Genomic DNA, 13,543 nt, shown 5'->3' on the forward strand with positions numbered 1-13,543 from the left:
GTTGCAAAGTCCTCTGAAGATGCAGCAGTCTTTCTGTAATGGTTTCATTTTTTTTTATTATTTTAAATCAATAATAATATAACAAAATGTATATGCTTGTTTAATATGAATTGACAATTGGGAATGCATAGTATTTTTTCAGACTATGTGTCTAAAACAATAAACTTTAAAAGCATTCAGTCTCCATTCCAGTTTTTGCGTGCAGTTGCATCTATCCCTTCGCTGCTCACCCGGCAATGCCAAGGGATTATTTTATTATTGTGCCTTTATTATTTTATTGTGCCTTGTTAAAGAAGGAACGAGATTCCTCTGCTCTGTAACCACAAGCTGAAGCATCTGGTCTGATCACCAAAGGGACTTTAAGGTAAGGATTCTGCCTGCGGGGCGTGTCGCCGACCTAAATCCACCTGCAGGTTTGTTAGTCACGGTCCGAGCCCACAAGCCAAAGCCACCAGACGGAAGAGTGGGACGGGGCGGGAAGTTTCATGGGAAATGGTACTTTTTGGTGATTCACTTTTCGCCAGAAACCAGGGCCTGGCGCTGGCTTTACAGCTGCAGCCTGCCAGCACCTCCCAGCCGGCCGTAGCCTGAGGAACCCAGGGCTGAGCCCAGGGGCGCGCCCAGCCGGGGGCAGCTCCCTTCAGCTTCCATTTCTCCCTCACGCCCCCCCGAGCCGTTGATTTCTCCCCCTGCCGACACAAATCCCCCTCAGGCCCAACATTTATTGATGCAACGCCCAGGAAAATTCACCCCTCCCCGCTCCTCCGCAGCCACCTCAGCCCAGGTGGAGCCGAGCCGGGCGCCCCCCCGACCCCACGCCGAGCACCCCCGGGGGCTGCTCCCCTCACGGAGGGGACCGAGAGGGACGGAGCCACACCGGGGGGCCTCCGGGCTCCGCGCATGCGAGCCGGGCTCCGGCTGTCCCAGCCCAACGACGCCCGGGGGCGGTTGGAGGTGGCCGGGTGGCTGTGGAGAGGGCGGCCCCGGGGCTCCCCGGAGGGCAATGGAGCGGTGCCGGAGGCCGGGCGGCGGCAAGGCTCCGAGGAAGAAGCGCTCCTCGTCTCCGCTGCCCGGCGGAGCGGCTGCCCTGAGGCGGCCGGGGCCGCTGCAGCCCTGCCGGCGGCGGCTGTTCGGGAACGCGGCGCCCCGCGGGCCGCAGCCCGCCTGTAAGCGGCGCCGCTCCTTCCCCGCCGCCATGGCGGGGGGCGCGGGGTTTGGCCCAAAATGGAGGGTTTTGGGGCAGTTTGGGAGGCAGGTTGGGGCGCTGGGCGGGCTGGGGTCGCTTGGTTTGGGTTTGTTGTGCTCGTTGTGGGCCGAGCAGGTTGGTGCTGCCTCTGCCTCACTGCCTGGGAGGAGCGGGGCAGGAGGCATGGCCCTCTGCTCTGTCCTAGCCATTAGTGAGCAATAAAAAGGAGTTTTCTGTTTCGGAAGGGACTTCTTTCTCTATTTTTGGCCAGCGAACCACTTCCTCTGGAGACAGCGTGACAAAGCCCTTGCCCACCTCTGGAAGGAGGCTTTAAAAATTTGCGTAAAGCTGTTCCTCGAAAGGAGCGGCCTCACAGTAGTGTAGAAGTTTGCCCATCTCCCGTTAGGATTTGGAGGCTTTAAAGAAAAAAAAATGTGGTCAGAACGGGATTAAAAACTGACAGGAGTCTCGGGACTTGCTAACGTAAATGGGGAAGGTCAGTGTGGGATGTCTCCGTGGTCTATGGGTAAGAGTTTAAAGGAATTTAGAGAGTTTAAAGGGTGCAGTGAGCATCGCTTCTGGTCTTGGCCTTGCTTTGCTGGCGTGTGCTCGTGGTGGTGTGTGGTTCTCTTGTACAGCAAGCAGCTGCTGGGGTCTGTTTGCTTATACTTGGGTGTATGTGGAAGAAAGAGGGAAAGGGGTGAGTCCTGAGCATACATTGTCCAGCCCTGAAACCCAGGGAGTTTTAGCTGAAGGGCCCTGTGTGGTGCTAGGGCAATGCAGCACTCAGATGTGTTTCTTAGCATGGAGATGCTTTTTTAACTTGCTGTCCTAAATGTGCGACTCTAGGTAGGCTATTGCGAACTCTAGGCTACTGAAAATAAAACATAAAGCTCTGAAGCCTCAAAAGCTAGCTTGAAAATACTAAAATGTGTCTCTGATATGTATCAGAGAATTACAGAATGGCTTGGGTTGGAAGGGACCTCAAAGATCATCTAATTCAACACCCCTGTCACTGTCAGGGATACCTCCTGCTAGCCCAGGTTGCTCAAAGCCCCATCCAGCCTGGCCTGTTTCTTAAATAATTTGCTGTTTCTTAAGTAATTTTTCCATCACCTTTGGGTTATATACAGTGAGGACCAATTTTTATGTAGAAGTATGTAGATTATGATGTTACTAATAAACTCCATTTAAAGCTAGTTCAGACTCAAAGTTCTTTTGGGCATGGTATAACAAAGGTCACTTCCAAGGTGGTCTGTTTTTCTTTCAATTAACAGATTTCTAAAACACCTGCTGCTGTTTTTTGGTCTTGTTGATAGGCTGATGGAAAAAAAAGCTTGGGTAGAAATAATAAACCAAATCTAGACTTTGCTGTATTTGTGAAAAAATAGGGTCAAAAACTGTTGTGAGCATGGACAAGAGAGATTAAGATACTTAAAGGTGTTGTAATTAGAAATACTCAGTTAAATGCTAACATTAAAACTCAAACTGCCAAACTAAATACTTCTCGTTCCCTAGGCCTGAAAGGAAAATCCAGTGTGAAAACCTTACCAAAAATTAAAGAAGGTCTTGAAGCCACCGAAGTGAGCCATTCATCCAACCAAAGGTCTGTTAGAATATGTTTAAATGCACCATAATTAATGCTACCTAATAATTTATATTGTTTTGCCTCTATGAGATGCCTCTTGGAGATGCACAGTCTGAATTCCTGGCAAACTGATACTTCTCAGGCTAGTTGTTGACAGCTCATAAACACATTTTTTAGTTTATGTCAGCTTCCTCTAGCTCCATGTATTGAGCTGAACTCTGTTCTGCTTTCTCAAATGCAGCATACAAGTGAATGTCAAAGAAATACCAGGCTTGGAAAAAAATGAGGAGAATATAGAAGACAGCACTGTACCGCCGGAGGTGAGAAAGCTGCTTTGGTATTTACCTAACACTGAAAAGTGACGTTAAATTCTTTCTCTACTCAAGCAGAGCTTCTTGTGAGTTATATACATGCGTGCACACATTTTCCAGCCATAATGTGGTCCTCTAGTTCGGTGGCATTTTCCTGTGGTTTTGCCAGCAGAGAAGCTGTTGGTGCTGTTGGTAGCATGGCAGAACACCAATGCAAATTACAGAATCACAGAATCAATCACAGAATTTCTAGGTTGGAAGAGACCTCAAGATCATCGAGTCAAACAAATTGTCTTTGGCAAGCCACTGTTGTGCTATTCCCCACATTTGTACAACTGGAACAAAGAATTTCAAGAGGACTGAGCAGAACTGTTCCAGGACAGTTAACGCTGCAGTTGCATAAAAAATAGGTCATCATGTGTGTTTGAAGTGAAATCTTTTACAAGGGCATTGAGCAATAGTGATTAAAATACTTTACTTCAAAAAAAAAAAAAATTAGCTTTCTCTTAGAGTCTGCCAATTTACACATCCTGCAAATGTTTCATAGAATACGTTGTGTAAACCATGTATAGTTGTCTGTGTTTGTAGGACCAGTCTGGGATGCTGAAAACGTGCAGCATGAGTTGTGCCTAACTAAAACTCAAGACAAGGAAAGTCATAACTCCACTGCTCTTACGTATAACTTCAGCTGATGTCAGAATGTCACTGGAATTCTCACCCAGCAAAGCCTGTAGGATCAAATTAATGGGTACTGGTTATGGATTTTAGAACTGTATGTCAGCTTGCAGATTCATTGATGGCACATGAAAACAGTGCTGCAAATTATGCTCTGAAGAGCGAGTTTAGGCGATAAAGTACCAGACAGGAAGTTTGTTAGTGTCTGTTAATGCAGGAATACGTGTAACTGCATTTATTTGTCTACGTCCGGTTTTCTTAAGTTGTTTGTATTGATCATTTAATTTCAGGAATCTCTGATAATCGACTTTGAAAGTAGAGACAGTCTGAAAAATGCTGATGTTACTTCGGGTGAGTATGGTGATACTACATTATATTACAGAATAAATTGTATCTGTATAAAACTAAATGTAAAAAATCATCATTGAATTGTAATGGTATTTCTAGAATAGTATTGGTGTGCTGTTCTTGTATGTTATGAAACAGTAAAGGTGTTGTGATCTTTGGCTAGACTTCTGCCTCTTATTTCAGCATGTGCTTGGTTCACATGACTTGGCTGTAGGCAGCCAAAACAGCACAGGAAGTATTCCAAGCAGTTGAGTGTGCCTTGTTTTTAAGGTCTTTTGCATGGCCAGCATACTTCCAGCAAGTCAAAAAGCTACTGATCTCAAACTTCCTGTGCCTGTGTTTATTTTAAAATCTTCTGAGAGAACTGTCTAGCTTATTCATTAGGAAAAAAGGGGAGAGGAATGGGGAAGAGGCTTATTAATATTACCTGCTGAGGGGAAGGCTACAACACCTGAGACTGTCTTGAGTCCAGCCTGGTGAAACCACATGATCTCGGTTTCGTTGTTGACAGAACTACTTGTTGACATGAGTTCTTCAGTTTACTCAAACACTCATTTTTAAAGGCTTGTTTCTAAATGGTTCTTCAGAAGATAAATCTGGCTGAGGTTTATCAGAGGCTAAATTCTTCAGGTATTTCTAGTGAGCCTTGGATAAGGAAGGTGTCTTCTAGTAGCTTATGGTAGTATAAAACAGGTTTCAGGATGTCCTTTGTTTTTAACTGTATTATGAATCAGTATAAAAATATTGAATTGGTAATATTTAACTTGTCACGGGAGTGGAATTTAGATAAGGAAGTCATAATGGTTTGTACAAGATCTGGAATCCTTTTTTTTGCCTCTCTCTCCAGATACAGGAATGACTCTTCCCACAGGCGTTTCAACATTTCTCCTGGAGTGTTTAGATACAGATTCAACTGAAGATTATAACACAGGTGCAAGTGAAAGCCTGAGCAGTTGTCCATCCCCTGAAACTTTCAGAGATGACGAAGGTTTAGGTGAGACTTCAGTTTTTTTTTTGAATTGTTTGATGCCAAAAAAAAAATCAGGGAACTATCTACAATAGAAAGATTAGTGGTCTCTGTTCGTGTGATGCACCAGGACAGATTTTTGCCATGAGCCAAACTGTGCTTAATGTAGAAACTGTACGTCTGATCTTCCAATCCAGAGTGAATCGGGACCTGATCTAATTTGAATTGTACTGTAAGCTTAAAGTATTTGCTGTTAATACAAGCTGTTTGAAGGGAATGACCAGCTAATAAGGTTGTCTTGCAAATGGGATTTCTGTTGATTTGGTCAAAATTTTAGTTACTCACTCAATTTTAGTATGGGAAGCTTGCATTTATATCTTCTGTGTCCAGGGAGAAGTAACCCTTACTTTGAGGACTTCATTAAATACAAGAACTCCACGCTCCTGGACTCCAGCAAAGCAGTGGCCATAGATGAGATACCACAGATCTCAAATCTTTCAGCAATATTAGGTAATTATTTTCTACAATACTAAATAATATATCCATAAACAAATTTCACTGTAGTACAAGGGACCTGTATGAAATGTGTATTGATCATTTTATTTAACACGTGTCTGAGTAATGGGGAATAGCATCTTGCTGGAGTTCTATGTTTGCTTTTAATATTTTGCTTTATAATTTATTAGCATACACACTGTCTGGCTTGCTTAGCTTTTTGTTTTAAAGTTTAGATTTTGTGTTTTTTAGAACCTGTATTGGAAGATTTTCAAGACCAATACACAAGGTAATCCGCAAAGCAGACTTTTGATGCACCTGAATTCTTAGGTTTTTCCTCTTTTAAATGATATTTTGGACAGTATGAATAAGCATGTGATCCTGCAAACACTTCTGGTGAGTTTCAACTGCCTGTGTCCCCACTAACTTTCAAATTGATGCATTAAGACAAGCAGGTATGAGTTTGCTTTATGGACTTCTCTTTCAGTAGTGCAGCTGTAGGGAAATTGGTGACAGAAAACCCAGCACAGGACTTCATGGAAGTGGGTGTTTATCTGCATAATCCCTGAATAAGTTGCTTTTATCCACTTGTACTCCCTTTGTCAGATTTCATTCAGTTGAAAACATGAGGTGTGTATGCCCAGGTGGTCTGGTCAGGATTACCTGTGAAGTACAGACTGAGAGGAGCACCTGTTATCAGCTCCTTATTTTCAGTGCTTGCACAGGACAAAATTAGCCTTTTGTAGATCTTTTATTTTCTGTGGGAGTCATTAGCTAACATGGGGGCCCTCCTTTGCTTCAGGATCTTGCTGAGTTCAGCTTTCATAAATCTTTGGCCAGGTTGCTGCCCGTTATTTTTGTTTTGTTTGTTTTATTGGGGTTGTATTTTTCCCTAACAGGAACGGTATATGTGATGTGCTGCAACCCTGTTGCTGTCCTCCCGTCGTTAGGATGCCAGGTTTTCTTTTGGCAAATCAGCTGTGCTGTGGTTTTTATCACAATGCATGGCCTTCTATATGCTGGCTTTGTCACAGTGCAGGCCTTGTGCTTCTGGCATAGACTCATGTTCCTCATATTTGTTTCTTGGAATGATATCCTTTCTTATAACGCTTGTGCTGCTGTTTTCAGTTTTACACACACACATTTCCATTCATATGTTGTGTAAATGATCTTGATACAATCTTACTATGTTACACATCTCTACACAACTCAATCTGAATTTTATTGTGATCCTAAATTTTCCCCTGCATCCTCCTTAAATATGTTCTGTCCTAGCACGTTGCGATGCTGAGAACTTTTCTTCAGTGACTGTCTTTTGTAGCTTTTAAATAGCAAGTATCTTCAGAATAAGCTGTTACTTGATGATAGATCATAACCTAACAAGTAACTGTGAAGTGTGTTTAGTAATTTTACAGACCCGTTTCACTCATTCTGTATTTTCCTATGATTTTCTTGTATGTTGTTTTATGAACATTAATGTTCGTTCAGAACAGATGACTGTTTTTTTTCTCTTCCCCTAGAAAGAGACCATCAAAATGCAATGATAGGTCTTCAGAATTAAGTGTTTCAACTACTCTGGCAGGTGAAGTATCACGAGGTACGCTCAAGGTAGCTAGAAGGGAAAGTGTGAGTTGAAAATCTCACGCAGATAAGACTTGGTTCTAACTAACTTGTTAGGGGATGCCAAAAAATAAAACTGCATTGTTACATTTAATCACCTGTGATGCTCAGTGAAACTTCATTTTCTTATTTAACTTACCCAACAGCAAAACTCTGAGTCATACTACTTACTTTAACTTAGGTTCTGTCACCCTTCACAAACAGCATGAGGAGTCCCTCCTGTAACTACAGTTCAGAAAGGTGACTGATGCAGTTCTGGCTCTGGCCCAGGCACCACATAATTTTCCTCTGCTTAATTTGGCCTATAATAGCAGCAGAAGTTGCCACTGGCAAAGACTGCTGTGATTATGCAATTCCTCTGCTCCCATAGTATGTGTGTGTAGCAGTAAATAACCACGTGAGCATATAATTAATAAGCAACCTTAGTTCCTCAAGGAAAGGGAGAGTAAAGGAGTAAAGCTGCCCTGTTGGGGGGAGGGAGAAAGAATTATGTTGAATAAGAATTATGTTGAAGTAGGTATTTCTATGGGTGGATTTGGAACAATCTCTATTTAAAAACCATCCTGTAAGACATGGGTTGAAGAGTAGCCATGGTCATTGTTTCAAAATTAATTTGTTTGTTGGAAATTTATCACAGGTAAAAAAGCCTGTAAAATTACAACTGCAAGAGAGAGAACTCCAGACCTAAAAACTGGTATGCGCTGTTCTTCACGAATAGGACCGGAAAGAAAGGTGAAAGATGTTCAGTAAAGCAGCTAGGTTGTGACACAAATGACTTGCCTGTTGCTTGTACAGGTGGAAGTCCCCACCTGAAATTGTTGATGTGCATTCAAGTGTAGTTCCCATGCAAGGAGTGCTTGCAGGCAATGGCACAGAGTGAGGACATAGCTTGTGGCTTGCCTGTATTTCTGGATAGCTCCAGTAGTGCCCCTGGGCTCGCTGTTTCCCTGGGCTCACTGTTTTTTCAGACTGATTGTGTCACTGCTACCAACCCAGTTGTGCAGAGCTCAAGTATGACACTAAGATTCTTTTTGTTAGTGCTTACCAGGCTGTAAAGATTTGCTTTAGAACATAAAATATAATCGTTTCATCCTTTAGCCTGACATTCAGACTGCTGAACCCAAAGGGGTGAAGTGCAAGAGAAATGAAGAGTTTTCTAATCCGTTAGAAGATGATGCATCATCACTCAGTCAGCTTGAATCTGTCCCAGCAAATGTTTCAGCCAAATCAGTGAGGATGCCAGCAGAAGCACTGCCATCCAGACAGACAGATGCTGTGGTGGTAAGTATTTCCATTGTGCTCTGCTGATGAATAAAGGCATAAAATTGAAGTGAGAATTCTGAATCATGGCAAAAGTAGCAATTAAATAGGAAAAGTGTTAGGAAGTGGTTTATCCCCTACTTTTAAGGGGAACTCAAAAGTATTTTTTCTGGGCTGCAATGAACTGGTTCTCTGTCTTAATTTTGGAGTGCATGAGACAAAAAGCAAACAGCTGGAATTCAGTACTTAAATGCTAAGAACTGTTAGTAATTTTTAATGTAGCTCCTATAAAGCAGTATAGTCTACTAAGGGAATACTGTAGGAATAATAATGAGTAGACAAGAATTTTGTATTTAATTCTTCTCTGTTTTTGTTTAGCAAATGAATTCTACTGTGCTGATCATGGAGAAAAATAAAGCCCTGGAAAACATTGATTATGTTCAGCGTGCAAAGCTAGATGTGAGTGTGTATCCTGCTATACCTTTTTTAGTGATTAAAAACAAATCGGTCTTTGTGGCACAATCCAATTCTTGCTATGCTGATGGTACAATACAAACTACATAACAAACTGTTAAATACAATCAGCTGAACAGTTTAAAAGAAAAAAAAATCTTAGATTTTTTTTTGCATTTTTACGACATCTTCTAATGGAAAAGCAGCACTTAGCCTTACTTGCATTACCTCTTCTTTCCAAAAAAAACCTTGCTATTTAAATGCCAGTTTGGATTCTCTGTCAGTAAAAGTAGTACTACAACTTCTGTCAGTATGGGAGTAGAAGTAATGTCTGTGTTACTTTCATGCCATAGCTCCCAACAAGTCAGCAAACTGTGATTTTTGTAGAAAAAGAGAAACTTTAAATAAAACGATACATTTATTTTGCACCAGGTGGTTTGGAAGGATTTAAGTTGTAGAACTTAATATACTGATGCAAACAAGCTCCAGTTTATGAGCACTAGATTAACAAATAGAGAAGATCAGGGTCTTGTTATAGGCTGAAAACAAGAAATAGGAGGCTGGAGTCCTAAATCACATTTTTGAAGCAATAGAACATCTTTCATGTGAGCCAACAAATGTTATCTAATTTGAATTGTTGTCTGTTCTTTCATTGGGCGGTTATTGCTGCATGTTTTGTATTTTGATGGAGCTATAGCTTAGCTTGTCACCAGCCTCATCAGGGGAAAACTTATTCCTGAATAGCACCTGTCTGTATGTAAATTCAGAAGAAATTGTTTGTGCATCTCGGAGCTCAGAAAAAGAAAATCTTCAGAGTCCAGAAGAAAAGAGTTCTAATGTTATGGCACTCCTTAAATCCAGTCTCTATGTGCTAGTGTGTACAGTACTATTAAATAGTTGTGTGAATGAAATGTCATTATTTTTTCAGCCTTTGTGTTATGGAAAAGAAATCTGCTCCATTGTCAGAACTTCACCAGGTCACAGGTCTTCCAGGTGTCACCAAATTCCAGTTAACACAAAAGCGTTCTGCGTTCCTAAAGGAGTGCCTGAAGGTAATGGAATATTGAATTGATTGACTGTAAATGATAACTATCTATTTATGTTTAAAGGCTTTTTAAAAATCTGAATATTTGGAAGAATCACAGCATTAAAGGGTAAAATGCCATGAAAACTTCAAATCCTGACAACGCTGTTTACCCATAGTACTTACAAACAAACTACACTAACACTTTCTGCTCTAAGGGTCTTTGATATATCAATGCAGACAGTCTTAGGAATACAAAGGCTTCTTACCTGCCAGTGTAACAGTGGAAAGAGTTCACAAACTGTCCGTATGCCTGCGTCTCACTACAGTCAGTTGACTCTTTCCCCAGCTGGCCTATAGAAATGTCACAGTATGGACTGGAAGGTAATACTAAAATAAGATCTTTTGTCTTTACAAGCCGATAACTTTCTATCTGTCTTGATTATCTGTTCATCTTTTAAGTACCTAAAGCTGCTTCTCCCACTGCCCAGTCAATAAGATGGTACAGAACAGGTTTTGCTAACTACTCAGTCGGCATCTCAACTTCTTCATAAAATTTTCATGTTTTCTGTTTCGTTATCATGGGAGTAACTTTGGTTGGCATTGTTAAGATATCAGCTGTTGAACAAATTGTATTTGAACAACCCTCTTTCCTGTCTGTAGTGTTAGCTTCACTTTCGATGTTCTTAGACAAGATATTCTGAAACTTCTGCTAAGTGTTTTCTTGTAGCAGAAAAAATGTGCTGGAAAATATTTGCCTATTACAGGGCTCAGCAAAATTGTGCTCTTGGCCACTAAGGGGGCACTGGGCGTTATGTTACTGATTAAGGTACAGGACAAGTTGAAGGTGAATTCTTCTGAAGAAAACTAAAGCTTTGCACTTCAGTATGGCTAATTTACACTAATGTATAAGTTTTTGGAAAGAGAGATTTGTATAGAAAGACTGTCCCTAGCGGGTATTTAAGAAGAGCTGCTTTTGTCTGATCTGTCTTCAAAGCTGTGATTAAACTTCCAGAACAAGGCATTGCGTTGCACATCTCCAGTTTACTTTTTGCATTTTTAACTTAGTGTCAGTTTATTCAGATCTGTTAGCAGTGTTTCCATTTCATAGGCTAGATCATTAGAGACAGGAGGTGCTACTAGGGAATATCTGCACCTCTTCAAGTTGCTCCTAAACACAACTTTGAGCTTCATTGCTTTGAGCTTCATATGGAGACTCCCTAGAAAAGAAATCAATTTGTTTAGTAAGTTATTATCCTTTATCTTATTTCTAAGGTGAAGATGTGTGACTTTAGCATTCAGCTGCTGGCAGATTTTATGTCTTTCTCAGCTAAACTAAGCTCTTTAGCATCCACGTTTTTCCTTTGAAAGTAGTTCATGTAATAGGCTATGTTTTTCTTTAAAGATTGTCTATTTCTCCCTAAAGGTTTCTGTTCTCTTCTCTGAGACCCTCAGCACAGGGGGAAGCTCCTTTCTTCACTTCCTAGATTTTTTTAAAACAAGAATGAGAACTGTGTACAGAATTGTCTCATTGCTACCACAGAGTTAAAACTCCCTCCCTTTCTGATCTCTCTTGAAGTTTCTCAGTGCGCCACTGGATGGCATATGTCTTCCTAAATTTAAAACAGTTCTTTACAGACTGTGTCTCCAAGCTGTATTCGTCATGTATGCTGTTTTAATTCAGTGTACTGATGCTGTATAAGCATAATAGCGTTCAGAAATGCTGAATATGCACAAGTTTTCGATGGAATTGCAGGTTTCTAGCTCCACATACATGTATTTTCCTGCTTTAACACAGCTTGAGTGTGTGCAGCATCTAGAATGCAGGGAAGTGCTCTGAGTGTGTGTGTTAACTAATGGCCATCATGTGATGCTTCCGCACAGATCAGGGAACTCAGCGTGACAAGGATGTAAGGTCATGTGCCTGAGAGAATTGTGGCAATACTGACCATAGGTCATACTTGGGAGGCGAGTGGATCTTAGAAAGTGTTGTTATCAGAACAGAAGTTGTTCTTTTGTTACTACTTTTCTAGAAGAATCTGGGAATCAAGAATTAACTTCGACTGTTTAAGGGTGGGGGGATTTCTGTATGCTGGTTCTTTCCATCTCTACTTGAGGAGTCTTTTGGGTGATAACTCTTTTTTCATTAGGAATGGACGTGTGCTCAAAACTTTTTCTCTTCTCACTGGCAACTGACTTAGAAGATTTAGGTTACTCCAAACAAGTTATAAATAAACTTTCTTAAACATTTCAACAGCTTGTCAGAGTAATAAGCTTTCTCTTACACTTGAAAATATGATTTAACTTGTCGTTTTTGTTCCCAGATATTATTACAAGTACCAAAAATTGGATCTGTAAACGCAGATGAGGCTTCTGGGTTTCGGCAGGAGTCAACAGAAGAAGCAAAGGGAGGTGAAACGGAAGTACTAATGAGTAATTAATGGCCATATTTTTTGGCATATGCATTATCTGAAACTTGGCATACTGTTTGCAGTAAGTCTGTAAATCCCTTACTTGTACACTTTAATATTAAATTTTTTGTACAAGCAACTAGATCTTGTTCTGGGCATTGTTCTTTAAAAACTCTATAAAGACGCTTCTTCAGTTCATTTAGATTTTTAAAAAGCGTGATTCAAGGACAGCAGACCAAATTGCATTAATGGATCTGTTTTTGGTTCTTGTTGTGCCAAGACTTACAGATATTTTTCTTAGTGCTATTAGCATTTAAAGATGTGACCTCTGCATGAGATAGGAATACCCAGTTTTGGGGTGCTTACATCAGTCATCTGTAGCTTCTTACAATTTCTTGGCTCATGTCCCCATCATGTTCCCAGGTTGCTCTCTACTTCCCTACTTTTTTTTTTTTTTTGGCAGTTCTTTATGCTTTTGGCTTAACTTTGTATTGTATCAGCAGGCTGGAACTGCTTATATCAGTTATCAGTGGACCTGATCCTTTATTTTGTGGTGCAAATTTTGGGCTGATACTGATGGATTTCCACAGTGAAGCAATAACTTCATAAGTCTGAGCCTTGTTTGTGTGATAGGAAATCTCAACACTGAATTTATGCTGTGATACAGTGTAATTTCTTGGCAGAGAGGTTGATCTGATGCTCTGTGGATGAGGAGTGATACGAGCTGTGGATAAAGGCTCAGAAGGCCTATCTGATAGCCAAAGCTGACCAGCTGCTTGTGTCTTATAGTAGCTTCAGACTTGTGCAGAGCAAGTAGGTGCCTTACATGAATACAAGAACTCAAAAAAAAAAAAATAAACCCACCTTCATAGATTAATTAGATGAATTGTGTCAAGCACTGGCTGGTGGTGTTCTGGATTTTGCAGTTATGCTCGTGCTCCATGGCACATAGGTTAGATTCCCAGTGCTTCCTGTTCAGTTTGTGGATTGTTAATCTGTAGATGTCATTCGGCTATTCTCCACGTGTATTTACTGCAAGTTAAAGTAATTTGGGTCCCTACAAAGTTCTCACTAACAACACCCCTTGCTCAGGCTCTTTTGTAGAAATAAAGGAAGTTTTTTCATGTTTTAAAATAAGTTTATCTTTCTAGACACTGTGAAATCTGTTTCTCAGTATTATCCGTATAGGTTTAGTCTACAAACAA

The 13,543-nt window shown here is 40.9% G+C and overlaps 1 protein-coding gene across 4 annotated transcripts; it reads left to right on the top strand.

Annotated features, from left to right (window-relative positions):
* Window positions 1-468: 468 nt before the first annotated feature.
* Window positions 469-12,480, top strand: MEIKIN (meiotic kinetochore factor). Of its 4 annotated transcripts, none has more exons than XM_072023216.1 (13): window positions 469-495; window positions 2,705-2,792; window positions 3,016-3,094; window positions 4,051-4,111; window positions 4,956-5,102; window positions 5,466-5,585; window positions 5,823-5,859; window positions 7,091-7,167; window positions 7,828-7,922; window positions 8,289-8,471; window positions 8,829-8,909; window positions 9,832-9,955; window positions 12,252-12,480. In XM_072023216.1, the coding sequence occupies exons 1-13, from the start codon at window positions 486-488 to the stop codon at window positions 12,293-12,295; spliced, it is 1,146 nt and encodes a 381-aa protein (XP_071879317.1). In that variant the 5' UTR covers window positions 469-485; the 3' UTR covers window positions 12,296-12,480. The 4 variants fall into 4 exon arrangements, with proteins under 4 accessions (XP_071879317.1, XP_071879315.1, XP_071879314.1 ...); XM_072023214.1 differs by lacking the exon at window positions 469-495 and adding an exon at window positions 567-1,166 and having other exon boundaries at window positions 7,091-7,152; XM_072023213.1 differs by lacking the exon at window positions 469-495 and adding an exon at window positions 569-1,166.
* Window positions 12,481-13,543: the final 1,063 nt, after the last annotated feature.

Source organism: Anas platyrhynchos, chromosome 14 (genome assembly GCF_047663525.1).
Source record: "Anas platyrhynchos isolate ZD024472 breed Pekin duck chromosome 14, IASCAAS_PekinDuck_T2T, whole genome shotgun sequence".
Lineage (NCBI taxonomy): Eukaryota > Metazoa > Chordata > Aves > Anseriformes > Anatidae > Anas > Anas platyrhynchos.